At 40.6% G+C, this 25,879-nt stretch overlaps 1 protein-coding gene across 1 annotated transcript in view; it reads left to right on the top strand.

The window, feature by feature from the left end:
• Positions 1-25,879, top strand: part of CCDC171 (coiled-coil domain containing 171) — a 245,552-nt gene that overhangs the window by 90,981 nt on the left and 128,692 nt on the right. Inside the window, exons 18-20 of the mRNA XM_054727636.1 lie at positions 17,985-18,178; positions 18,594-18,776; positions 25,354-25,539. Of these exons, the coding sequence (XP_054583611.1) occupies positions 17,985-18,178; positions 18,594-18,776; positions 25,354-25,539 (563 nt within the window). The remainder of the gene's footprint in view (positions 1-17,984; positions 18,179-18,593; positions 18,777-25,353; positions 25,540-25,879) is intronic.

Below are 25,879 nucleotides of genomic sequence, written 5' to 3'. Positions count from 1 at the left end.
GACTATAGAGGTTTTATAAGAGTAGGCAGTGGACCCTGTTAAAATATTGACACAGTGGTTCTTGAGACCCTGATAAAAATATGCAGGTAAGACCTATCAAGTAGGAGATAGACCAAGAGTGGTATCTTTAAGTGTCTGCCAGTCTCCAGGAACAGAGCTGCCTTTGATGGTAGAACCTGGTTGTGCCTCAAATAGCTTGAGGGAAATAGCAAGTTCAGGGAAAGTTGTTTTTAGGGAAAGCTTTAAATGTTGTTGGCTGATGAACACTATTTATGAAAGAGCAAGTGCTTCTTAGAGAGGGAGAATAATTGATGTGCCAAAGTTTTGAAGAGTATTGGAAGATATATGATCTGGACAGGTAGATAATTATGTATTACTAGAGGCCCAGTGCATGAATTTGTGTACGGGTAGGTTCCGGCTGGCCCAGCCCCAATTGGGGCAGATCGGGGCTGGGCCTGGCGGGAGGAGGAGATGGCAGGAGGTTGGCCGGCTGGCCCGCCCTGATTGGGGCCTGATCAGGGCCGGGCCAGCTGGGGAAAGGGGCTGAGGGCAATTGGCCAGCGGGCCCTGCCCCCGATTGGAGTTGGGGGACAGATTGGGGGCAGGGCCGGCCATGGGGAGAGACTGTGGTTGGTGGGCTGGCCGGCTCCACCCCCAAATGGAGTGGGGAGTTCTGATCGGGGGCCAGCGGCCTGGGGGAGGGGCCATGGGTGGTTGGCCGGCTGGCCCTGTCCCTGATGTGGTGGGGGGGCCAATCTGGGGTGGGACCAGGCGGGGGGAGGGGCTTCAGGAGGTTGGCAGGCTGGCCCCACCCCCTATTGGGGCAGGGGTGTGATCAGGGGTGGGGCGGCCAGAGGGAGGGGCTACAGGAGGTTGGCAGGCTGGCCCCGTCCCCTATTGGGGTTGGGGGTGCAATCAGGGGTAGGACGGCTGGGGGGGAGGGGCTTTGGGCCTATTGTGGTGTGGTGGGCTGATCGGGGGTGGGGCTGGCCAAGGGGAAGGAAGGAGGCGTTCGGCCGGTGGCCAGCTCTTGATGGAGTGGGAGAGTCTGATCAGGGCAGGCCAGCAGGGGGAGGGGCCGCGAGGTTGGCTGGCCCCACCCCCTGATTGGCCGGTTCGCTGGCCACAGTGGGCGTCATAGCAACCGGTCGTTATGGTCGTTACGGTCACTGGCTTTTTATATATATAGATTGGATGAGTACAAGATGGTCAGTGTGGACGTTCTGCAGAGATGACTTAACTATCTGGGATAATTCTTTCAAAACATGATGAGGGGTTAATATAACTTTTAGGTGATGTACTGGGGCTGGCCAGCAGACCCTGAGTGACAGATGAATAGATTACTCTGACACAACTGTGAAAGAGAGGGCTAAGGGACGGCCTGGCCAAAGTCACCAGGCAGCCTCAATTGCCTGCCTTGTTAGCCTTTTATTGTAACATCCGTTTGAGATAGTTTATCTTCAGATACAATCAGTAGGGTGAGGAATCTTGGGAGGACACATGTGTTTACATTGTCCTCTAGGCCAGGGCATCCAGGGATTAAGCATAAGGATTCCAGTGAACACCCCGGGGTCTGCACATGCACAGACTTGTTTGGAAAGGCCAAGGACTAATTAGGGGCACCCCCTTTGACACTTCCCCAAGTCTTCCCTAAGTCGGAATTCCGGTAAACAGGGCAGGCAGCCTTCCACACACCTCCCTTCTATCTGAATGTCCTTACAGACTTTCCAACCATGTCTCTTGTGTTCCCCAACAGTGATGTTTTCATTTTTAAGGGTTTCCTAGTGATAGAAATTTCAGATATTTTAGCAGAAAGGATGGGAAAATATTTTCTGACAGTTAAAGTATATGAGAGTTTATCAACAGATAATGATGAGGGTAATAAAGGTAAAGCTATAATATCATATGTAGTGCTGATGAGTTTATAATTTAGGAATATGAATGATCTAAATAGGTAAGCATTATTGTATAGTAGAAAGAGCATTGGCTTTGAACAAGACAGACTTGATTTTATAACCAGCTCTGCTAGTTACTAGTGATGCAAAATTGGGACAGTTACTTAACCTTACTGCACTCATATTCTTTACCTATAAATGGAGATAGTGTCATCTTCCTGGTTGTTATGAGGATTTAATGAGATAATATTTGTTAAAATTTTGTACAATACGGCATAGAATGGATATTAAAAAAATTGTTTCTTACTACCCACCTCACCGTGAAAGTAGGGTATAACATTACTGATAGACACACACGTGTACCTGTACACATTTTTAGACTACTAATTATTAATTCTCTATTCTGAAATTGCTAAAGTACCCTACAATGGTGTCAACATAGTGTAGGGTTAACCAGGGATTCTGCCTGACTTTGAATACTGGTTCTGACACCAGCTATGTGATATGGCAAGTTATTTAAATTCTCTGTGCTTCAGCTTCTCTATTAATGGGAATAGTAGTATTACTGATCTCATAGAGTTATTTAGAGAAGTAAATTAGTTAATTTGTAAAGTGCTTAAAGTAGTCTTTGTTTACTAGTTTGCTTGCTTTTTTAGTTAAAATATTATTATGATTTATGGAATTAACTAATAAAGATAATTCATAAAAATTTTATTAGATCAAGTGATTATATATTAGTTTATCTTAAAATTTCAAGACAATGTACATATCTCATACAGTTCTAACTTTTTAAAACATGGTTTTATTATAAATTAGTATATAAAGAACAAGGAGATATTTCTTCCTCTGAATATAGTGAAGTTGTTGGGAGACACCACAGGTTTGCTTCCTTTGTAACTAATAGAAGACCCCGCTTAGAGTAGCTTAATCATATAGAGTTTTTTCCCTGTCAACAGAAAGTCTGGAGGTAGGTACAAATCCAGACTTCCTTTCTGCTCTGCCATCTTTAGCATTTTCATGTTTATACTTCCTAGTTTTAAGCTGGCTACTCTGCTTTCAGGCATCAGGATTGTTTTTGGCAGGAAGAAAAAGGAAAGGCCAGAATGTGAAGGCATTCATACATTGCTGGTAGGAATGAAAAATGATATAGCTGCTTTGGAAAAGAGCTTGGCAACTCCTCAGAATGTTAAATCAATATATATTCAAGAGAACTGAAAACATATCCATACAAAAACTTATGCATAAATGTTCATTGCAGCATTATACAAAGTAGCCAAAAATGAAAATAAACCCAAATGTCCATCAAGTAACAAATGGATAAATACACAAATGATGAAATATTATGGGGCCATAAAAAGGAATGAAGTACTAATACATGCTACACAGGGATGAACCTTGAAAACATTGCTAAGTGAAATAAGCCAGTCACAAAAGAACACAGGTACACTTCATTTTATTATGGTTCACTTTATTGTGCTTTGCATTTATTGAGTTTTTTACAAATTGCTTGTGGCAACCCTGCCTCAGGCAAGTCTACTGGCATCATTTTCTAACATTTGTTCACTTTTTGTCTTTGTGTCACATTTTGGCAATTCTCAGAATATTTCAAACTTTTTCATTATTATTATACTAGAGGCCTGGTGCACGAATTCGTGCATGGGTGGGGTCTGGCTGGCCTGCCCCTATGGGGGCCCATCGAGCCAGGCCGGTAGTGGGGGAGGGGCAGTGGGCAGTTGGCCGGCTGACCCTACCCCCGATTGGGGTGTTGGGGGCCGATTGGGGGCTGGGCTGAGGGGGCAGCATCGATCAGGGCCTGGATCAAGTTGGTTGGCTGCCGCAGTGCGCATCATAGCCACCGGTCATTCTGGTCATTCTGCCATTCTGGTCTCTGGGCTTTTATCTATAATAATCTATAATAATAAAAGCATAATATGCTAATTAGACTGGACACCCAAACGACCTTCCAGATGACCTTCTGGATGAAGCCGGGGCTGCAAGGGCCGAGCCCCTTGCATGAATTTCATGCTTTGGGCCTCTAGGATAGATGTAGATTTGTTATGGTGATCTGTGATCAGTGATTTTTGATGTTGCCATTGCAATTGTTTTGAGGCTCAACAAACTTCACCCATGTAAGATGGTGGACTTATTTGATGAATGTTGAGAGTGTTCTGATCTTCCACTGAGCAGCGGTTCCATCTCTTTCCTTCTCAAGCCTCCCTGTTCCTTGAGACACAATAATATTGAAATTCAGCTAGTTAACCCTACAGTGGCCTCTAAGTGTTCATGTGAAAGGAAGAGTCACACGTCTCTCACTTTAAATCAAAATCTGGAAATGATTAAGCTAGTGAGGAAGGTATGTCAAAAGCTGAGATAGCTTGAAAGCTAGGCCTCTTGCATCAAACAGCCAAATTGTGAATACAAAGGAAAAGTTCCTGAAGGAAATGAAAAGTGTTACTACAGTGAACGCGTGAATGATAAGAAAGTGAAAGCAGCCTTAGTGCTAATATGGAGAAAGTTTTAGTGGTCTGGATAGAAGATCAAACTAGCTGCAACTATCCCTTAAGCCAAAGCCTAATCCAGAGCAAGGCCAACTCTCTCCAATACTCTGAAGGTTGAGAAAGGTAAGGAAGCTGCAGAAGAAAAGTCTGAAGCTCGCAGAAGTGGTTCATGAGGTTTAAAGAAAGAGCCAGCTCATAACATAAATGTGCAAGGTGAAACAGCAGGTGCTGATGTAGAAGCTGCAGCAAGCTTCCCAGAAGGTCTCGCTAAGATAGCTAATGCTCATGGCTACACTGAACAACAGATTTTCAATGTAGACAAAACAGCCTTATCCTATATAATAAAAGGGTAATATGTAAATCGACTGGACAGCAGAATGGTCGCTATGACACGCACTGACCTCCAGGGGGGAGATGCTCAACACAGGAGCTGCCCCCTGGTGGTCAGTGTGCTCCCATAGGGGGAGCGCCGCTCAGCCAGAAGCCCTGAGCCGAGCTGGCGTGCGCAGAGCTGGCGTGCGCAGCGGTGGCGGGAGCCTCTCCCGCCTCTAAGGCAGTGCTAAAGATGTCCGACTGACAGCTTAGGCCCGCGTGGGGAGCGGGCCTAAGCCATCAGTCGGACATTTCCCAAGAGCTCCCGGACTGCGAGAGGGCACAGGCCGGGCTGAGGGACCCCCTCACCCCCTGAGTGCACGAACATCGTGCACTGGCCTCTAGTGTTGCAATAAGATACCATCTAGGACTCATAGCTAGAGAGGAGAAGTCAATGCCTGGCTCTAAAGCTTCAAATGACTAGCTGACTCTCTTGTTAGAGGCTGATGCAGCTGGTGACGAAGTTGAAGCCAGTGCTCATGTACCATCGGAAAATGCTAGGACCCTTAAGAATTATGCTAAATCTACTCTGCCTGTGCTCTATAAATGGAACAACAAAGTTTGGATGACAGCACATCTGTTTACAACATGGTTTATTGAATATTTTTAGCCCACTATTGAGATTTACTGTTTAGAAAAAGGGATTTCTTTCAAAATATTACTGCTCATTGACAATGCAGCTGGTCACCCAAGAGCTCTAGTAGAGTTGTGCAATGAGATTAATGCTGTTTTCATGCCTGCTAACACAACATCCAATCTGCAGCCTCTGGTTCAAGTAGTAATTTCAACTTATAAATCTTATTCAAGAAATATATTTTGTAAGTTATAGATGCCATAGTTAGTGATGCTTCTGATGGATCTGGGCAGAGTCCATTGAAAACCTTCTGGAAAGCATTCACCCTTGTGGTTGCCATTAAGAACATTTATGATTCATGGGAAGAAGTCAGATATCAACATTGACAGGAGTTTGGAAGAAGTTGATTCCAACTCTCATGGATGACTTTGATGGTTTCAAGGCTTCAGTGGAGGAAGTAACTGAAGATGTGGTGGAAATAGCAAGAGAACTAGGATTAGAAGTGGAGCCCGAAGATGTGACGGAATTGTTGAGGTTTCAGGTAAAACTTGCACAGATGAGAGTTACTTCTCATAGATGAGTAAAGAAGGTTGTTTTGGGAGGTGGGATCTAATCCTGATGCAGATGATGCAAAGATTAGATGAAATGACAACAAAGGGCTTAAAATATTACATAAACTTAGTTGATAAAGCAAAAGCAGAGTTTGAGAGGATTGACTCCAATTTTGAAAGGTCCACAGTGGTCAGAATGCTATCAAACATCAGCCCATGCCACAGAGAAACTGTTTGTGAACGGAAGAGTCAAACCATGCAGCACACGTCATTGCTGTCTTATTTTAAAAAATTGCAGCGGCTACTCTAACCTTCCACCACCACCACCCTGATCAGTCAGCAGCCGGGAACACTGAGGCAAGACCCTCCACCAACAAAAAGATTATGACCCGCTGAGGAAGATTAGCTCAGAGGAAGATTAGCATTTTTAGCAATAAGGTATTTTAAAATTAAAGTATATACATTGTTTTTCAGGACATGATTCTGTTGTACACTTCATAGACTACAATATAGTGTAAACATGACTTTTATATGCACTAGGATACCAAAAAATTTGTGTGACTAGCTTTATTGTGATTTTTGTTTTGTTGCAGTGGTCTGGAACCATTTGTACAGCACAGGCAGAGTAGATTTAGCATAATCCACAATATCTCCAATGTATACCTGTATTTGAAATTTTCAGATTAGGCAAATCTAGAGACAGAGAGTTGATTAATGGTTGCCTGAGGCCCGGTAGGTTGTTGGGGGTTATGGGAAATGACTGCTAATAGGTACGGTGTTTCTTTTTGGGGTGATGAAGTTATAAAATTACTTGTGATGATGATTGCATGGTTCTGTGAATATATAAAAAACCATTGATATGTACATTTTAAATGGGTGAATTGTATTTTGTGTGAATTATATCTCAAGAAAGCTGTTAAAATGTGAAATCATGGCTGCTAAATAATATCCCTTTATCAGGAAAGCAAAAGCTTTCCCCAAAAGCCCTCCTCCAATCCCCGGCAGGTTTTTGCTATTGTTTTATTGGCCTGAACTAATCACATGGTTATCCCTAGCTGGTTAGATGGAAGCTGGCAAAAGACAAGAGAGAGTTTGTGGATAGAATGGATCAGCTAATCAACAATGTCTGCAATAGAGAGGATTCAGATTCAAACAATAAATTACCTCCACATCTACTGCCTCTGTTGTAAAAGGAAACTGGTCAATTCAGAAAACTTGAAAAAATAGTCAGAGAACAACAATAACAAAAACAGTTTCCCATCATACAGGAATAGTTACTGTTAACGGTTGAGTATGTTCTTTCAATCTATTTATTCCACAGCCCACTCTGCCTCCCTTCCCTCCTCCCTCCCTCTCAACAGATTAGCGAATGTTACAAATGATATCATAGACTATATACTGTTTTATATTTTCATTTAAAAATTATTTTGATATAATACATTTACAGAAAAGTTGCAAGTACACTACAGAGAACTCTCCCCCCTGCTCCCCTCCCTGCCGATGATCTGAGAGCAAGTTGCTGACATGATGCCCCATGACTTTCTCATATTTTACTGTGCATTTCAAAGACAATCTTGTACATAACAAGAGTGCAATGATCAACATCAGAAAACTACCATTGATACATTACTACCATTCACAGCCCATTCGTTTTCTCAAGCGTGTCTTTCATAGCAAAAGCATCTGGTTTAGCATTGTGTTGCGTTTAGTTATGTTTCTTTAGTCTTCTCTGCATGAAAGAGCTCCTTGACCATCATGACCTTGAAGATTATAGGCCAGTTATTTGTAGACTATCTCTCAATTTTGACTTGTTGTTTCCTCATGTGCTGAGATTCAGCTTCTACATTTTTTTGGCATGAATCTCACAGGAGTGATGCTGTGCTTTGCTTATGATAAATATTATTGCTTTAGTTTTTAAAAAGTCATATTTTTTGAGGATTTTTCTTCATTTACTATTTTTCTAGAGAATGATTTTTAATGTCTGGGAATATTTATTAGTTGCTCATTCCCATCACTTATTGACCAATTCATAATAGGTTATTTTCATCATACCACAGGTATCAGGAATATCAATCAGTTCAGCTTTGATTTGTAATCTATTCATATCTCTTGAATCATCTAATGTTGTGAGCAGTCTCTTAATTCTTTCAATGAATTGGGAAACAGAAGTGTCAAAATCTTGGGAAAGTATAGGAAATAACCTGAAAATTCTGAAATGAAAGAAGATCCTTCTTAGAACTGTTTTTTTCTTTTTCTTTTTGAAGAACTTGTTGAAAATTTAAACAGTTTTACATGTCAGAACTACAGATTGATGGCATCATTGACACTTAAGCCCCAGGAAAAATGGTACATGTGTGCCCAAACCAGCAGTTGTATTATTTCTGTTCTAAGGTGAAAAAAATCAGTAAATTATTCTTTTAAAAAAGTAAGTGCTTATGTTTTTTAGAGTTCTAAATTAATACACATACTATTAAGTATCTGGGGGGGGGGAATTTAAACATGTACTAGGAGAGAAAATTATACATGTTCGATATGTACTAGAGTATGAATTAATAATTTTGACTCTAGATTTGAATCTGGGTTACATTGCTTACTATGTGTGTGACATTAGGAAAATTACTTAATCCCTTTTCAGCTTCAGTGTCTTCATATGTAAAATGCGGGTAAGAAAAGTTCCCACCTCATAGGGTTATTTGGAGTAAATGTAACCTGCCTAGCCAAGTCCATTGTATAAGTAATTACAAAAAAATGTTTGTAGTTTTATCTCTTTTTGTGTGTGTACTGATGTCTCACACTTTAGAGTAATACTGGCATATTACTTTAAATCTTTTCATGAAAGTAGAAGTTCAATAGGGCAGCTAAGTCACTGCTTAGGAAGTGCTAACGGTGGTTGCCCCTGCTACCTTCTTAAACTTTAGCGATGTACTTATAGACAGTGGGCAGAGACCCCAGTATCCATGTTGCCTCTGCAAATACTGGACAGGTGGCAACCTTCTTTGCTTTCATTAAAGTGCTTGCCCACTTGAGATAAATTACCTTTTCCAGGTATCCAAATGGTGTGCCTGCAAGAGATCATTTACCTCAAACCGGGGAGAATGTTACTTCCACCGAAGGGCTGGAATATCAATCATCATGGGACTGGACTAAAGAACCCTTCAGATAACTGAATGTTTTCAAATGAGTGGTCCAGGCTGAATTTCTCAAGATAGAAACAAATGTGCTGATTTGCTTTGAAATATCTCTGTCCACATACAGAAGCATATGGATATGAGTAGAATGTTAATATATTTTGTTACACATTTACACACTTTAACTTATAATTGGAATCTTAATTATATAGAAGATAGATGACTCAAATATACATACCCCTGCTATTAGTACTCAGAACTTTGTATACTTTGAGCTAACTTTCTAGAGGTCGTGGCAACAATTTCAGGCAAAACTCAGAAATCTAGGTTGTATTTAGCATAACATTGAGGTTTCACGCTTAGGAAGTTCAAAGCAGTAAGTAAAGATATTTGTAGTAATAAGTAGTTATTGGTATATATTTATAAGTTTTAAGGCTTTTTTGAATCCTAACAAATAATAAAAAGAGCTTTGCTACTTCAAGTGTAGTCCCTGGGTCAGTAGCATCAGCATTAACTGGGGATGTGTCAGAAATGCATAATATCAGACTCCACTCCAGAGCTAATTAATCAGAATCAGCATTTTAACAAGCCCCTCAGATGATTTATATGCACAGTAAAGTTTGTTATTTGCACAGAGGATTTTGTTATTTATATAACTTCACTCATAACTTAAACTGAAACACTACAAGGGGACCATGTATCATTACTGGGATTTAAGGTACTAGTGTCTATTTTGGGGAGCCACATTAATGTATTAAATTTTCTTTTGTGATTTTCTCTTTATTATTACTTTTGCCTTTTTTTCATATTTTTTACATATTTTATTATGAGAATTTTCAAGCATATAGAAAAGCTGAAAAGAGTTTACAGTGAATAATATTTTGGTTTTTAAATTAAAATGGACTTGCCTATTATAATTTTTAAGAAAGATTTTTGAATAAAGAATTTATTCTTGGGAGTATTCATGATTATGTAAAATTCCAGGGTCATAGCATAGCATCAAATTTGAACCATGGATTCACAATCCTTTTTCTTACAATTTATATCAATTGTATTGCATATGTTGACCTAAGCCAAAGATGACCTGACTGACTTAGGACAAAAAAGTTAGCACAAGGTTTTGAATTTAAAAACCTTGGGGAATTCTGGTATTTTAGAGAAGCCTAACTCTGCCTTATAAAGTGAACATAGAAACTTTAATTACATTTGCAGCAGTATATATTTGTGACTCAGGATTTTCATCTCTTTTAAATATAACAAAATAAAAAAATTTGATGTCCAACATGACATATACAATGCTTTTTTGAAGACCACCTTATGGTTCAATGTTCTTAGTTTGGCTAAGCAACAACTTTCACTGTGCTTTGTCTTGTTAAAAGTTAATTTTAATTAGTCTAGGTTGTAAATGTATTGTCTTACATTCACTACATTAATAAACTAAAAATGTTTGGTAACTATATTTCAATAAAATTTGTTTCCTTTGTAACCCTACATATTTTGATTTATTCATTTTAAAGTATTGTTCTGAGAAGTGAATACATAAGATTTACCAGACTACCAAAGGAATTATGGCACAAAAATGACCAAGAACCCCTGCTTTAGATAATTATTCCCCCAGATATCATTTGTCTGAGTCAATTTATGTTTTGGATAAGTTCTGTTATTAGGCATTTGTATCTATAGTGTTATTTATAAACTAAAGGCCCGGTGCACGAAATTCGTGCACAGGAGGGTGTCCCTCAGCCCAGCCTGCACCCTAAACCGGCAGTCGGACATCCCTCTCACAATCCGGGACTGCTGGCTCCTAACCACTCGCCTGCCTGCCTGCCTGATTGCCCCTAACCACTCTGCCTGCCAGCCTGATAGCCCCCTAACTGCTCCCCTGGCGTCATGATTGACACCTAACTGCTCCCCTGCCGGCCTGATCATCCCCAACTGACCTCCCCTGCTGACTCGATCGCCCCCAACTGCCTTCCCCTGCGTGGCTGAGGGGACTGGGAGACTGAGGCTGGATGAGGCTGGATGCTGCAGGGACTGGGAGACTGAGGCTAGGTGAGGCGGGGCTGAGGGGACTGGGGGACTCTGGCTGGATGAGGCGGGGCTGAGGGGACTGGGCGCCGCCATCGTGTGGCTGTGAGCACTGCTATCTTGTGAGGGAGTGATGGTCAATTAGCATATTCCCTCTTTATTAGATAGGATAATTCTGATGGAAACTAGAGCTATTAATTCTTAATCAGTGTTTTAGGTCCCCTAACCCCATTGCCTAACACAATGCCTGTATACCTATGAGCTACTTTATAGCTAGCTGTTGAATGAATGAATGAGGAAGGCAGTGCACAGTGCTTCATAAAATAATTAAATAGAAATTACCCTGAGGCATATGCCTAATATTGCGAACATTTTGATGATGTGTACAAATCCCCCATACATGTGTACAAACACGTATAGACACAAACACAGGTTTACAGGAGGGAATCATTATAATGTTTTTCTACTCAATGGAAAATAAATGTATTTTCCATCTCAGTAAATACTGTAGTAACTATGCTGTAATCAACATGTTTGTGCATAAAATCATTTTACACTTACATTTGCATATTTTACAGTTGGAAAGTATTGCCAGTCTGCTTTTTATAAAAGTTGCTTTACATTACACTCTCATGAACACTACTGAGGATTCTGGTTTCTCCATCATAGCCTTGGTCTACAAAGTTTTGACAGTCTTTTTCATCTTTATCAGTTTGAAAGGCAAAATAAACTGTATTACTATATTTTTTGACTCTGAGGTTGCATATCTTCATTTGTTCTACACCTATTTATAGTCTTTTATATATTATCTCACTATGTTTATATATGAAGATATGTATTTGTTTCTTATGGAATGGTAAGAACTCCTTGTATATCACTCAATTTAACTCTTTGATCTTTATAGTGTCAGAGTTGTATTTTAATTTTTATATGGATAAAAATTGCTAATCATTTCCTTTATGGCTTTCCTTTTGGTGATTTACTTACTAGCCTTAGCTCAAGGTTGTATTGCTCATATTTTAGTCCAGTATTTTCAGGGAGAGAGAGAGAGAGAGAGAGAGAGAGAGAGAGAGAGAGAGAGAGAGAGAGAGAGATTGCTGAGGCTATTCAAGGTGTTTTTTTTTTTGCTCCATATAAATTTTTGGAATTCGTTCTAGGTCTGTAAAATACTCATTTTTTTTTTCTTTCTTTATTGATTAAGGTATTACATATGTGTCCTTATCCTCCCCATTCTCTCCCCACACTCCTCCCACCCCCAACACTCATGCCCTCACCCCTCCGGTGTCTGTGTCCATTGGTTATGCTTATATGCATGCATACAAGTCCTTTGGGTGATCTCTCCTCCTTATCCCCACCCTCCCCTACCTTCCCTCTGATGTTTGAGCATCTGATTGATGCTTCTCTGTCTCTGGATCTGTTTTTGTTCATCAGTTTATATTGTTCATTATAATTCACAAATGCGTGAGATCATACGATATTTATCTTTCTCTGACTGACTTATTTCACTTAGCATAATGCTCTCCAGCTCCATCCATGCTGTTGCAAATGGTAGGAGATCCTTCCTTTTTACAGCAGCGTAGAATTCCATTGGGTAGATGTACCACAGTTTTCTAATTCACTCATCTGCTGATGGGCACTTAGGCTGTTTCCAAATCTTAGCTATTGTAAATTGTGCTGCTGTGAACATAGGGGTGCATATATCCTTTCTGATGGGTGTTTCTAGTTTCTTGGGATATATTCCTAGAAGTGGGATCACTGGGTCAAATGGGAGTTCCATTTTTAGTTTTTTGAGGAAAGTCCATACTGTTCTCCACAGTGACTGCACCAGTCTGCATTCCCACCAGCAGTACACGAGGGTTCCTTTTTCTCCGCATCCTTGCCAGCACTTGTTGTTTGTTGATTTGTTGATGATAGCCATTCTGACAGGTGTGAGATGGTACCTCTACATTGGTATTTTAATAGGAATTGTGTTTAATCTATAGATTGCTTTGGGTAGTATGGACATTTTAATGATGTTAAATCTTCCAATCCATGAGCATGGTATATGCTTTTTCTTATTTGTATCTTCCTCGGTTTCTTTCTTTAGTGTCCTATAGTTTTCTGAGTACAGGTCTTTTACCTCCTTCGTTAAAGACTTCTATAATGTTTTAATGGAATTTTAATTTTATTGCTTACACTATGATGAGCATATATTATTCATGCTGTGTATATTTTTTAGGGATAAATAAAGATCAAAAGGCAATAGTTACTGCAGTTAAAAGTGGTGAAAATGACTTTTTTCCCCCTCTCTCTCCCCTACCCTGAGATCTGTAGCCCACAGGTTTAGATCTACTGGTTGAAACAATTCTTTATGAATTCGTTCTGAAGTTTTAAGCTTAGATGTACAATATTGCTTCTTGTATTGGAAAAAGTAATGGCAGAACATAGGTTCTCTTTCTTGAAAGACACATGCTATTTATTAAATAGGGGAAAGTGATTAACAAATATATTTAACATAAACAAGACTGTTAAAAGTAACAAGTCCAATGTTTAGTCTAGATAAATTTAGACATGACAAACTTAAGTGACCTCAATTTTTCTCTTATTTCTGTATCATTATATAAATATTTCTATAACTGTGTAGCTAAAAGATTCTTATTTATTTCATATTAGTGGCCCAGTGCATGAATTCGTGCACATTGAAAGGAAAGTAATTAGAAGAAATATTTTAATATCTCTATTTGCCCTTTCTCTATAATATAAGTGTCAACCAAATTCATGACCGACAATGACAGATTGAAACACATGCGTGTGATTGGCGCCATCGAGAGCTTTATATATAGATAAACTTGCTTAATTAGCACTGCTTTCCGATTTAGCTAAACTTTTTCCAGCCCAGTAAAGCACCCCAACTTCTCTTTCAGGTAATTGTCAGCAACACAGCGGTAAATATCAACATGAAGCAGATTATTATTATAGATCACGCAGGGAGAACAAAGGGTAAAATATTTAACTGCAGCAGTGTTTGACTATATTCTGCACAGTGAGAAAACCTTAAGTCATTTTCAAGGTCCACCATTTCTTCTTTTCTGTCGGGTCAAGTTTCTAAACTTTCTAAATCTCTGTTTTCTGGCTAATGAAAAGAAAATAGGATTCTACCGAGTCTCCTATCTACCTACTCCAGTACTTCTGTGAGGATCAAATGAGATGAGGCAGGGGAAAATGCTTCACAGATGTTTGGTTAAAGTGTAAAATGTTTTCACCTGGCTATAAAGCAAGTCGTGTTCTTGGGCTGAAGAAACTCTAAGGAGGCTAGTCGCTAGGGAGAGGAAGCCAGGCGTTGCTACATGACATCATTACCCAGCGCCCACAGCGACCATTTCCGGGCTGGGCTGGGCTGTGGGCTGCATTTTGCGCCATGGGGTCTTGGCAGCATAGGCTGTGATTTGGTGTGCTGTTGCTCTGGGGTGGTGGCAGGGCCTGTGTCCCACTTGGGGGAAGCTGAGTGTTGCTTTGTGGGCACCAGGTCCATGGTGCTGTTTCTCTATAAATGGCCAGTGCATGTCACGGCAGCTCCTGTGTTGAGTATCTGCCCCCTGGTGGTCAGTGTGCATCATAGTGACTGGTCAGATGGTTGGACACTTAGCATACTAGCTTTATATATATACTAGAAGCCCGGTGCACGAAATTCATGCACAAGTGCGGTCCCTAGGCCTGGCCGGCGACCTAAGCACAAGCGTCTGGTGTGGAAGGGCAGGTCCCAGCTGACCTCTGGGCCCTGGGCAGCACCAGGGCCCCAGGCCCCTGCACGCCCCCCTCTGCCTGAGTCATGGCACCTGAGTCCCCACACAGAGATGTGATGAGCGTGGCCTGACGCTGTAGGCCGGGGCACAGTGTGGGCCTCTGGTCCACCCAACGGCACCACACGGAAGCCAGGCGGGCAGCGCACTCTCTCCCAGCCAGCCTCGCAGACGGGCTACTGCATGAACCCATGGGGAGCCCCAACCAGCCCCTGCAGTCCCAGCGGCTGCAGCCCGGCTCACCTGGAAAAGGCCACGCAGGTGCAGGGTAGGCTCCTTGTGGGCGCCTGGCACCTGAGCGCTGGGGCTTCCCCAGCATGCTAATCCTGACATCCTGGGGGGAGGGTATCAGGGGGAGTAAGAGCAAGCTCGGCAGTCGCCCTGCATACTCACCGCACCTCTGTCCCCGTCACCCCTGCCTCCAGGTAGCTGGCAAGAGGTTGCAGCTCCCCACCCAGGCACCACAGGAGGTTGGTCGCTACCATCCACCCCAAGTTCCCTGTCCCAGCCTGGGGCCTGCCCCTGATTGGGCGATCAGGACCTGCTGGCTGCTGGTCACCATCTGCGGGGCAATCGGTAGGGGCTGGTCCCCCTGCCCGACTCCCTCAGCGCTTGGGAGCCAGGGGGGGGGGGGGGGGGGGGTCAGCCCCGCTCCTTGCCACTGCTGCTGGTCGCCATCTGCGGGGCAATCGGTGGGGTGATCGGAACCCTGCTTGCACCCACCTGGGCCTGACGCTGCCTGCTCACCTGCTCCACCATTCCACCATGGTCCTGCTCTCGTCGGGGCCCATCAGGGCCGGCAACGCCTCCACTGCCACCTGGTGCCTGTGCTGTGTCGCCGATGCCCACCATGTTCCACGCTTCCCCCTGGTGGTCAGCTCACGTCTTAGCAAGCGGTTGAACTCCTGGTTGAACTCCCAGTCAAGGGGACAATTTGCATATTAGGCTTTTATTATATACGATAGATAAACTAATTGCTCCTAGCTGGTTTGGCTTAGTGGAAAAGCATTGGACTGTGGACTGAATGGTCCTGGATTTGATTTCGGTCAAGGGCACGTACCTCAGTTGCAAGCTCGATCCCTGGCCCTGGTTTGGGTGTGTGCAGGAGGTTACCAATCGATCACTCTCTCACATCAATGTTTCTCTCTCTCTCTGTCTCTCCCCTACCTTTCCACTCTCTAAAAATCAAGGGGACAATATCTCGGGTGAGGGTTAATAACAAAAAAAATTAAACTAATTGTACTTAATACTGTATAATGTATATTGTGAAAATACTTGTTACTCAGCAAAGCAAATTATTTAGTGCTCTTTCTGTAATTCATGGACAGTCAGTAGTCTGGAACTTGGAGTGCATGCCTCTTTCCCACTTCTTCAAAATTCAGAGCAATACCTTATAGAGTTATATTGTCACTTAATTTCACCTTTCCTAGTGGTTGGTGTCTACACAAACACATTTCTGTGATATTGTAAAAAAACATACACCCATATTATTCATTAAAATGTAATGGTTAAAATTTGCTTTTAGGGCTCTTTGTGACATTTAATTACTTTTATATTCCTGAAAATTTTCTAAAACTATGCTTTTATCTTGTTTATTTAGCAAGAATAACTTTGACATATCATAAAATGTTAATATTAATTTCTCTTGGTATTATTGAATGCATTATTGTATTCAGCATTATTGTAACTGCTATAGAAGTAAAAAAGAAATACAGTTAATCCAGCAAACATATAAAAACATACGCTAGGTGGCACAGTAAAGATAAAATGAGTTTCCTAAGTTGAAAAAAGACTTAAGGAGTCTTTTTAAGGAGTTACAAGCCAGTTAGAGAAACAAGAAATACATTGGACTGATGTATCATGTTGAATATTATAGATAAAATAAAATTCACTGTTTGTTCATTTATTCAACAGTGACCTATTAAATGTGTGCTGTAGTTTAGTATTATTAAACTTATTACCCCATATTCTTAGAAGTCATTGCATCAGTAACTGATAGAAATAAATTCTACATGGAAGATATATTTTTATCCAATTAATAATGTATATTTTGTGAATAACTTCTAAGCAATATAGTTTTCAAATTCTGACTGTGCATAAGTTAAAAAACTTTTCTTTTATATACTGAGGAATAAAATAAATAAAACAAGACTCAGAATTTTGAACACAGGGCTTCAGTGAAATGGTTGCTTATGACAGAAGGTACTGACTGATCACCTTCTCAATGTTTCATTTTAGTGTTGAACCATACGCATTCTTAGAATTATAAAACATTTTTTTGTTGGATAAATATACTTTTTTTGTGTGCTTTTGATGTCACCACAAGATTTAAATTAACTCCGAAATCAGAGCCACTTGAAATATAGAACAGTATATTGCTGAATTTAAATAATCTCTCTATGCTTGTCATTTTACACAGATAGTATCATAAGACAAGTAATGACAGATTAAGACCTGCCTAGCAGAGGGAAAACTAAATTACACGACTTTTATTAAGGCATAAATAAACCTATTAAGCATTATCTGGAATACTAATTAGTAGAAAAAGCACTGACAATTTTATTTATCAACATTAAACACAATTATGAATTACAGGCCTGATGAATCTAGCAGTCAACAGACCATTTTGGATATGCAGGGACCTTAAGCCCATTATGTGAGAGGGATGATTACCAAAACCCTGTGGGGAAATAAGTAATTGTAGTTGTAACATTTTAATTGCCTTTGAATAAGGCAAATTATATTTTCTTGTCTGAGAGTATAAATAGTATGACATTAAGGTAACAAGCTTCAGTAGCTGGAAATAGAAAATGGATTTATATTATGTTTTAAAACAAAGAAAAGAGTAGTGATACATTTTTAGTATCATAATGGTCAGTGTGAATGACTGTAAATACATGCAGATTTTTTAAGATATATTGTTTCGTAAGCAAGCTATTTTCTGCATTCCCTTTTCACAGTGAAAATTAATGTGGGAGGAGACTTTCTGAATAAATCTCTACAGGTGAATGGAAATTATGTAATTGAGAAAATTGTATTGTGTTATGATTAGAAGTATTATAAAATGAACAAGAGACAATTGACATCTTTCTGTCTCTCCCCCCCCCTCCTTTTTCTTTGAAGATCCAAATTCTAGAATTTGTGGACATTTACTTATAGGTGCAGCCAAGAATTCTTTTGCAAAACTCATGGATAAAATTAGTTTGGCAATGGAGAGCTTACCTTCGCACAGTAGCAGCAGGAGTATTATACACGTAGAAAAACATTCTCTGGTTCAGAGGTTGGCCCGTGGACTTCATAAAGTGAACACGCTGGCCCTGAAATACGGACTACAGGTCCATGTGCCCATTTTGGTATGTATGAAATTTTATTAAGTAGGAGCTTTAAGGACTTGTGAATGTAATTCTGAATCAGACTTATTTGAAGTTTAAATTAGTTGTACACAAATGTATCTAGATTTCCTTTAGATTTCTTGTGATCTTTTAATTCAATAAGGAAAACCACCTCCAGATAAGTGTCCAAATATCCAAATACAAATGTTCTGGCATGAATTCTGAATTGACTGCAACGGAACTGTATGAAACATTAATGACTGAAAATTCTATTTTCTAGCCATCTAGATTATTTCTTCAATTGTTTCTTTCATATAAGCCAAATTATTGTTCTGTGTTTAACCTGAGTTACATTTAATTTGGTAAATGCCATTGCTATGGATTTATTAGTAAATCTGTGGTTACTTCTTGTAAAATTGCTCTTATTTAACAACAGAAAAGCACAGCATCGTTACAGAAGCAAATCTTTGGATTTACACAAAGGCTGCACGCAGCGGAAGTGGAGCGCCGCTCACTGCGCTTAGAGGTCACAGAATTCAAACGAAATGTGAATGAGATGAAAAAGGAGCTGGACAAAGCCCAGGGTCTCCAAATGCAATTAAATGAATTTAAGCACTCTGTAAGTATACATGTTTTAAGGAATTATGGCTATGGTGAACTCTCCTCTGATTGTGTGTGTGTGTGTGTGTGTGTGAGTTTGTTTTCTTTAACTTACGTTTTTTTCAAATAATTTGAAGTGCCATTAAGACTTCTTTTTCTTCAGAATACTTCCCTTCTGAAATACCCCAACATGTAGTTCATACTTCAAAGTTGGTAGGAGACTACATCTTAAACATTCTCACCATAAGAAAAGCAATGATAATTATGTGACATGATAGAGGTGTTAGCTAATGCTACAGTGGTAACCATATTGCAACACATAAATTTATCAAATTAGCACATTGTACACCTTAAACTACACAATGTTATATGTCAGTTATATCCTAATTTAAATAAAGAGTTATACCAGATGCTTAAAGGAATACTGATTCTGTGTCAGCAGAACTCATAATCTTGTTAAAATTATGCTCTGAAAGTATAGAAAGAGATTCAATGACGATAGCTTAACTGCTATAGCAAATAAGCCCCCAAATGTATAATAAACAAAATAAAATGCCCCAATGGAGGAGCCTGATGTTTGCAGTGAGGACTGGGTTTTTTTCTCTTTTCATTTTATATTGAATGTTTTGAGTAAATTAGATTACTTTGTATGAAATCAAGTTGATTTTCTAAAGAAATGTTCATTTTGTCTAACTTCTATTAAAGATTTATATGTATTATTTAAGAAAGCAGAAGATAGCTGAGAAAAGAAAGGCTTATGCCAAATAACATTAGCTCAAGATTGAAATGTAAATACATGAAGCATAACAAAATGCAGATATCTAATATTCTATTTGCAGTTGGGTTACTGATAACATTGATGTTCCTAATATGGATATAGGAATATCGAGTTAAAATATGACCCTGAAACTTCTAAACTGTATATAACTGATGCTAGATAATACAAATATGAATACAAAATTGGTTTCTTAAACCTACCATCAAGGTACTTTGTGTACCTCCTTCTTTGGGAAACCTAAATTTTGCAAGTTTAACTTCCAGTTTAAATGTATCTTTTGGTTAATTTGTAATTTGCAGTTTTCACATTTGTTGTAACAGAGACAGCAGCAGATAGTAGCTCAGTTATTAATCCTATGATAATGTAAATTGCTAATGTTAAATATTATTTCAAATAGTTATACCTTCAAAGGGCAAAGAGTTCTTATAAATTCAGCATGTCAGGTAATCATGAATCGCCCTTCTGATTTATTTTTCTTTTTGATGAATGTCTAAAGACAGTACAGTTTTCCCCCTCATTCTCGTAGTTGTTTGCTCAGAGAAGAAAATTGTATGAGCTGCTTCATTTTTTTTCTGATTATAAAGGTAATAAATAATAACCAAATAAAAATACAAACAAGTATAAAGAAGAAAGTTCAAATCCCTCTAATCTTACCACCTAGGACCAATCACTTTTGAAGTGTGGATGTGTTTTATTCCCTGCATTTTTCTCTGTGTATATGTGCAGATAGGAATATAGAGTTAAAATACTTCTTTTTTTTACATTTTTAAAGTACTACAAACATTTTTCTGTGTGACTTATTAATTTTATTTTAGATAAATTAATATTCTCTCATATGAGTGCATCAAAATTTGACTGTTCCCCTATTTATAGACACTTAATTATTTTCCAAAAATATTTTGCCATACTTAAATCATAAACAGCTGTTGTGTATACTTTTAAAAGCCAATTCCTTCGGTGCGTGTCTCTCTCTCCTTTTGATTTGCTTTCAGTTGCATATACTAACTAAATTTGGGATCTTGAGATGGTCTGCCAAAATGGAAAGAGACAGCCATCGATGCAATTTGAGATTTAGTGAACTTCCTGAAAATTAGAAGGTCCTATATTTATGTTGTTCCCTGTAATATTTTTGAATAATTCTAGGTATTCTACACAATAAGATTTCCTAGTTCATACTTAAGTATTAGGAAAAGAAGTTAACATCTTATCTTTGATTAGTTTGAAAGTAGTCAGGGCTCAATTTCCAGAATCTAGAGAGGTTATAAGAGTCTGAAGAAAAGTTGCTAGAAGGTGACAAAATTCTTTTTAAGGGCTCTGGTTGAATAACTGGCTTGCATCAAAAGCTAAGAATATGTTCCATGAAATATTTAGTGTGAATTCCTTCAATTGAAGTGTAGAAATAAAAATAGAATTAATGGAAGTAATAATTGAGGGAATGAGATACGTAATTTTTATATTTTGACATACAATTGTAAGGTATAAAATTGTTGATGTAAGAAACATTCAAACCTGTAGAGAATTTTTATGACTTTGAGTCAAACAGATAATAACTGCAGGGGAGCAAAATCTCAATGGATTGAGAAAATGCTTTCGAAGATGTCAGTTTTGCAGGTTTTTTAATACATTACAGTCAAGGAGAAGACATAAAAGGAAGGTTACATGGAATTCATTGGTAGTAGATTAAGGGGCGGGAGTTCATTGGTAGTAGATTAAGGGGCAGGAGAAAGCAAAGTCTCTGGGATTGGATAAAAAGTAAAATGAAGAGACACACTTCTTTTATGTTGGTGGGAATGGGATTGTTACTAATTAACATTTATAGCACATAGAGTGCAATGAGGGGAACAAGGTTCTGTGGTCTCCTGCTCTGGTGCTGGTAGTTGTGCTCTGAGGGGTCTGGCAAAGATGACTCTGACATTTCAAAGGTATGTTATCTTCGATGCAAAAGGACAACAGACAGGCTCAGTTAAGGTAAAGACTGACCTTTGTCAAGGAAGCCACAGGAGTAGGACATGACTACCTCCATGACCCGCTTTTAGTGAGGAATGTTTATGTTCAGACCATCCTATGTGTTTGCTTTTAGTCTCTGAGTTGGTAGGGCCCACCATTCAGGCCTCCTCTGAGTTTGTCAGGTTTAGTGATGTGGCCCCCTTTTCATCCATAGAGTTAGTGAGGGTAATTTTTAACATTTAATGACATATTAATAGATATATATCAGGCATTCACCCTAATAACTTTATTTTTTCCACCCTAATCACTTTAGAGTATTGATTCATTTATTTCTCTTATAAAAATAATAGTTCAATACTTTATTTTATAGACGAGGGATATGGGGCACAGCATAGCTAAGTGACTTGCCTAGCAGGTTAGGCTCTAAAATTCCTACTTTTAACCATTTCATTGTAGTGGCTAATGTTCATATCCAGTTGTGTTAATAAAGGATTGTTTTATTAAAAATGTAATAGATTGGGGGAAAGATGCTGTTTTCCTCTTAAAAAATGGGGAGTGTGCCTGCTGCCACTCATCTTTCACTGATTTCAGGCAAACTGTGTACAAGGAAAATATAATAACTTGTTTAGATTGGTCTAAAATTATAACGTAACATTCAGCCTGCCAAAAGCTATTCAGTACTTTTATTGTTTTGGAATACCATGTTCATCTATGGACAGTTGTTCTTAGACAGCTAACAGCCATGATCTTATTTTATTAGCTTCTTACAATTGCTTCCACACACCCTCTCTTTGTTATTCTACATTGCTATACTTGTTTGATCCTGTTTGCAGAAGGCTGAATGGAATTGAGGCAGACTCCAGGTGGGATAGATCGACGAGAGAGGCTACATTAGCTAAGGTTTTGGTAAAGGAGAAATTCCTGAGGAGTGGGAAGAAGTCCTGCAGAATGGCAGGGATCTTGATTTATAGAAGTCAAGTAGATTGCAAAGGGCAGAATGGTCTGATGACAAGGAGCAACAATTTAAAACAACATAACAAATAAAAGGTAGACAAAGTACAAAAATATTTGTTCACAAGTCCCAGAAGAGTGCTATGGTGTTGGGGAATAGAGGGAGAGTAAGAAGTTGAAATGGAGCTGGAGTGCAGAGAGGAGGTTTTATAGTAGATGCTTTCAAAGTGAAAGGTTTATTTGTAATGGGACAATGTGGAGAGTGTGACAGCTGTTAAGAGGGAATGAAAAGATATGTTCCCTAAAATAAAGACTGTATAAGTATCAGTAATGCATTAGATATACCTTTACTAGTCATGCTCAGTAAATGAGGCATCTTTCCTATGTGCCTTTTGATCCTTCTCATTCCTTTGTATTAACTTAGATTAATAATTAGGAATCTATTTTTATGCTATACTGTTGCCTTTTGAAACTTAATCAGTATTGAGGAGTGCATTATATACACCTTTGAAAAGGCAAATAATAGTAAAAAAAACAGTTGCTTCTGGGAGGTAGCAGGCCAGGTACCTGATGCCACAGTAAAACTGAGTATATGGTAATATAGAAAGACCCATGTATAAATTTATCCTAAAACTGAGTTCCAGCAAATTGTTCTCTCTGCATGAACCACGTGCTTGCTATTGTTGACCCAAGAGGACACTAAAAGCACATTTCCATTTTTGTCTCATTTGTCAGAAAACTCAGAGGTTAAGTCCACATTCAACTGTATTAATGTACTAGAGGCCCGGTGCACGAAATTCGTGCACAGGGGGGCGGGGGCGGGGTTGTCCCTCAGCCCAGCCTGCACCCTCTCCAATCTGGGATCCCTCTCATAATCCAGGACTGCTGGCTCCCAACTGCTTGCCTGCCTGCCTTCCTGATTGCCCCTAACCGCTTCTGCCTGCCAGCCTGATCACCCCCTAACCACTCCCCTGCCAGCCTGATTGATGCCTAACTGCTCCCCTGCCAGCCTGTTTGCCCCTAACTGCCCTCCCCTTCAGGCCTGGTCACCTCTAACTGCCCTCCCCTGCAGGCCTGATCCCCCCCAACTACTCTCCCCTGCAGGCCTGGGTCCCCCTGAACTGCCCTTCCCTGCAGGCCTGGTCGCCCCCAACTTCCCTCCTCTGCCAGCCTGGTCACCCCTAATTGCCCTCGCTTGCAGGCCTGGCCCCTCCCAACTGCCCTCTCCTGCTGGCCTGATCACCCACAACTGCCCTCCCTTGCAGACCTGGTCCCTCCCAACTGCCCTCCCCTGCTGGCCATCTTGTGGCGGCCATCTTGTGTCCACATGGGGGCAGCCATCTTGTGTGTTGGAGTGATGGTCAATTTGCATATTACTCTTTTATTAGATAGGATATTTTTCAGATGCATAGAAACTTGTTAAAGGCTTTAATTCCACAATCATCTATACTAATAAAAGGGTAATATGCTAATTAGGGCGGACGTCTTCTGGTTGGCCATCTGCACGTCCTTCTGGATAAAGCCACAGCAGCTGCCTGAGGCTCAGGCAAGCCTTGGATGGCAGCTGCCATTGCCCAGGGCTGACCTGAGGCTCAGACAGCCACGTCCAGCTGTGAGGCCCGAGGCTCAGGCAGCCATGGTGGCCGCCAGTGGCAGCAGCAGCAGTGGAATAACGAGGCAGTGCCTTCCCCTGATCGGCCAGGTCGCCTCTGGCAGAGGGAGGCCAGACTGTGGCTTAGGCTGGGGGCCGAGGCAGAGATGGTTAGGGGCGATCAGGTTGGCAGGGGGGCAAGGTAGGGGAGATCAGGCTGGCAGGGGGCAAGTTAGGGGCAATCAGGCAGGCAGGGGAGGCAGTTAGGGGCAATCAGGCCGGCAGGCAGGGAGAGGCAGTTAGGGGCAATCAGGCAGGCAGGCAGAGGGGTTAGGGGCTATCAGGCAGGCAGGCAGAGGGGTTAGGGGCAATCAGACAGGCAGGCAGACGAGCGGTTAGGAGCCAGCGGTCCCTGGATTGTGAGAGGGATATCTGTCTGCTGGTTTAGGCCTAAATCGGCAGTCGGACATTCCCTGAGGGGTCCCAGATTGGAGAGGGTGCAGGCTGGGCTGAGGGACCTCCCCCTCCGTGCACGAATTTCATGCTCTGGGCCTCTAGTCTATATAATAAAAGCCTAAGTGACCGTTATGGTGGAATGACCAGAACGACCGGTTGCTATGATGTTCACTGGCCACCAGGGGGCAGACGCTCAATGCAGGAGCTGCCCCCTGGTGGTCAGTGCACTCCCACAGGGGGAGCGCTGCTCAACCAGAAGCTGGGCAGCTCCTGCATTGAGCGTCTGCCCCCTGGTGGCCAGTGCACATCATGGCTGGTGAGCACAGTGGTGGTGGTGGGAGCCTCTCCAGCCTCTGTGGCAGCGCTAAGGAGTAGTGAGCTGAGCAGGCGGTAAGGAGCGAGGGGTCTCAGACTGCGAGAGGGATGTACGCTTGCCGGCTTAGGCCTGCTCCCCACGAAGCCGGCAGTTGGACGTCCCCTGAGGGGTACCAGACTGCAAGAGTGCGCAAGCCGGGCTGAGGGACCCCCCAATCCAGTGCATGAATTTTGTACAATGGGCCTCTAGTAATCTTTATAAAACATGTTCATATATCAAGATTTAAACTGAACATTATGGATTTACTGAAATAAGTTTCCCAAGATTTTATTTAACTAAAGACGATAACTTTGAAAGTATGGCCGTTGTGCTTTAAAAACCAGAGTGATTGTTTTTTATCTTGACTTACGAAATTAAGAAAAACAAATTGTACTTTTGTCATGTATCAGACATTTACAAACGTTTGTATTATACTCTTTATGTTAGCACATACCGTTCTGAAGATTAAATGATACAAAATGCAGTTAGCTGATAATTGATTTTTCCCCTTATTTCAGAAATTGATCACCCATGAGAAGTTTGAAAGTGCATGTGAAGAACTGAATAATGCATTATTTCGGGAACAGCAGGCACAAATGCTATTGAATGAACAGGCACAGCAACTGCAGGAGTTGAATTATAGACTTGAATTGCATTCCAGTGAGGAAGCTGACAAAAACCAAACTCTGGGAGAAGCGGTTAAGGTAGGAAAACATTCCTTGCATAATGGTTTGTTTCCTCTACACGTGGGTCCTTGAGGGAATCGTGTCTATCTCCTGAGCAGGGAACTGATCCCAAGATATGAAATTTTTATTCTTCAAGAGCTTATATAGATGGAATGAAACATGGTTCTGGGCCCTCAATTCCATGTGTATTGAAAATGTAAAAGTAGGTTTTACTTGCTAGTTGAAAGCAAAGTGGAGATTTTCAGTAATAATATTCTTTATTTCATTTATCTTTCTTGATTCTCCCCCACACCCCACTTTTTAAAACTTGTTTTACGCCCTCCAGACCATGAAACTCCACATATCTGTTGGATTTTGA

Source organism: Eptesicus fuscus, chromosome 15 (assembly GCF_027574615.1).
Source record: "Eptesicus fuscus isolate TK198812 chromosome 15, DD_ASM_mEF_20220401, whole genome shotgun sequence".
Taxonomy (NCBI): Eukaryota; Metazoa; Chordata; class Mammalia; order Chiroptera; family Vespertilionidae; genus Eptesicus; species Eptesicus fuscus.
Note: the sequence above shows the minus strand (reverse complement) of the source record. Positions and strands in the feature narration are given on the sequence as shown.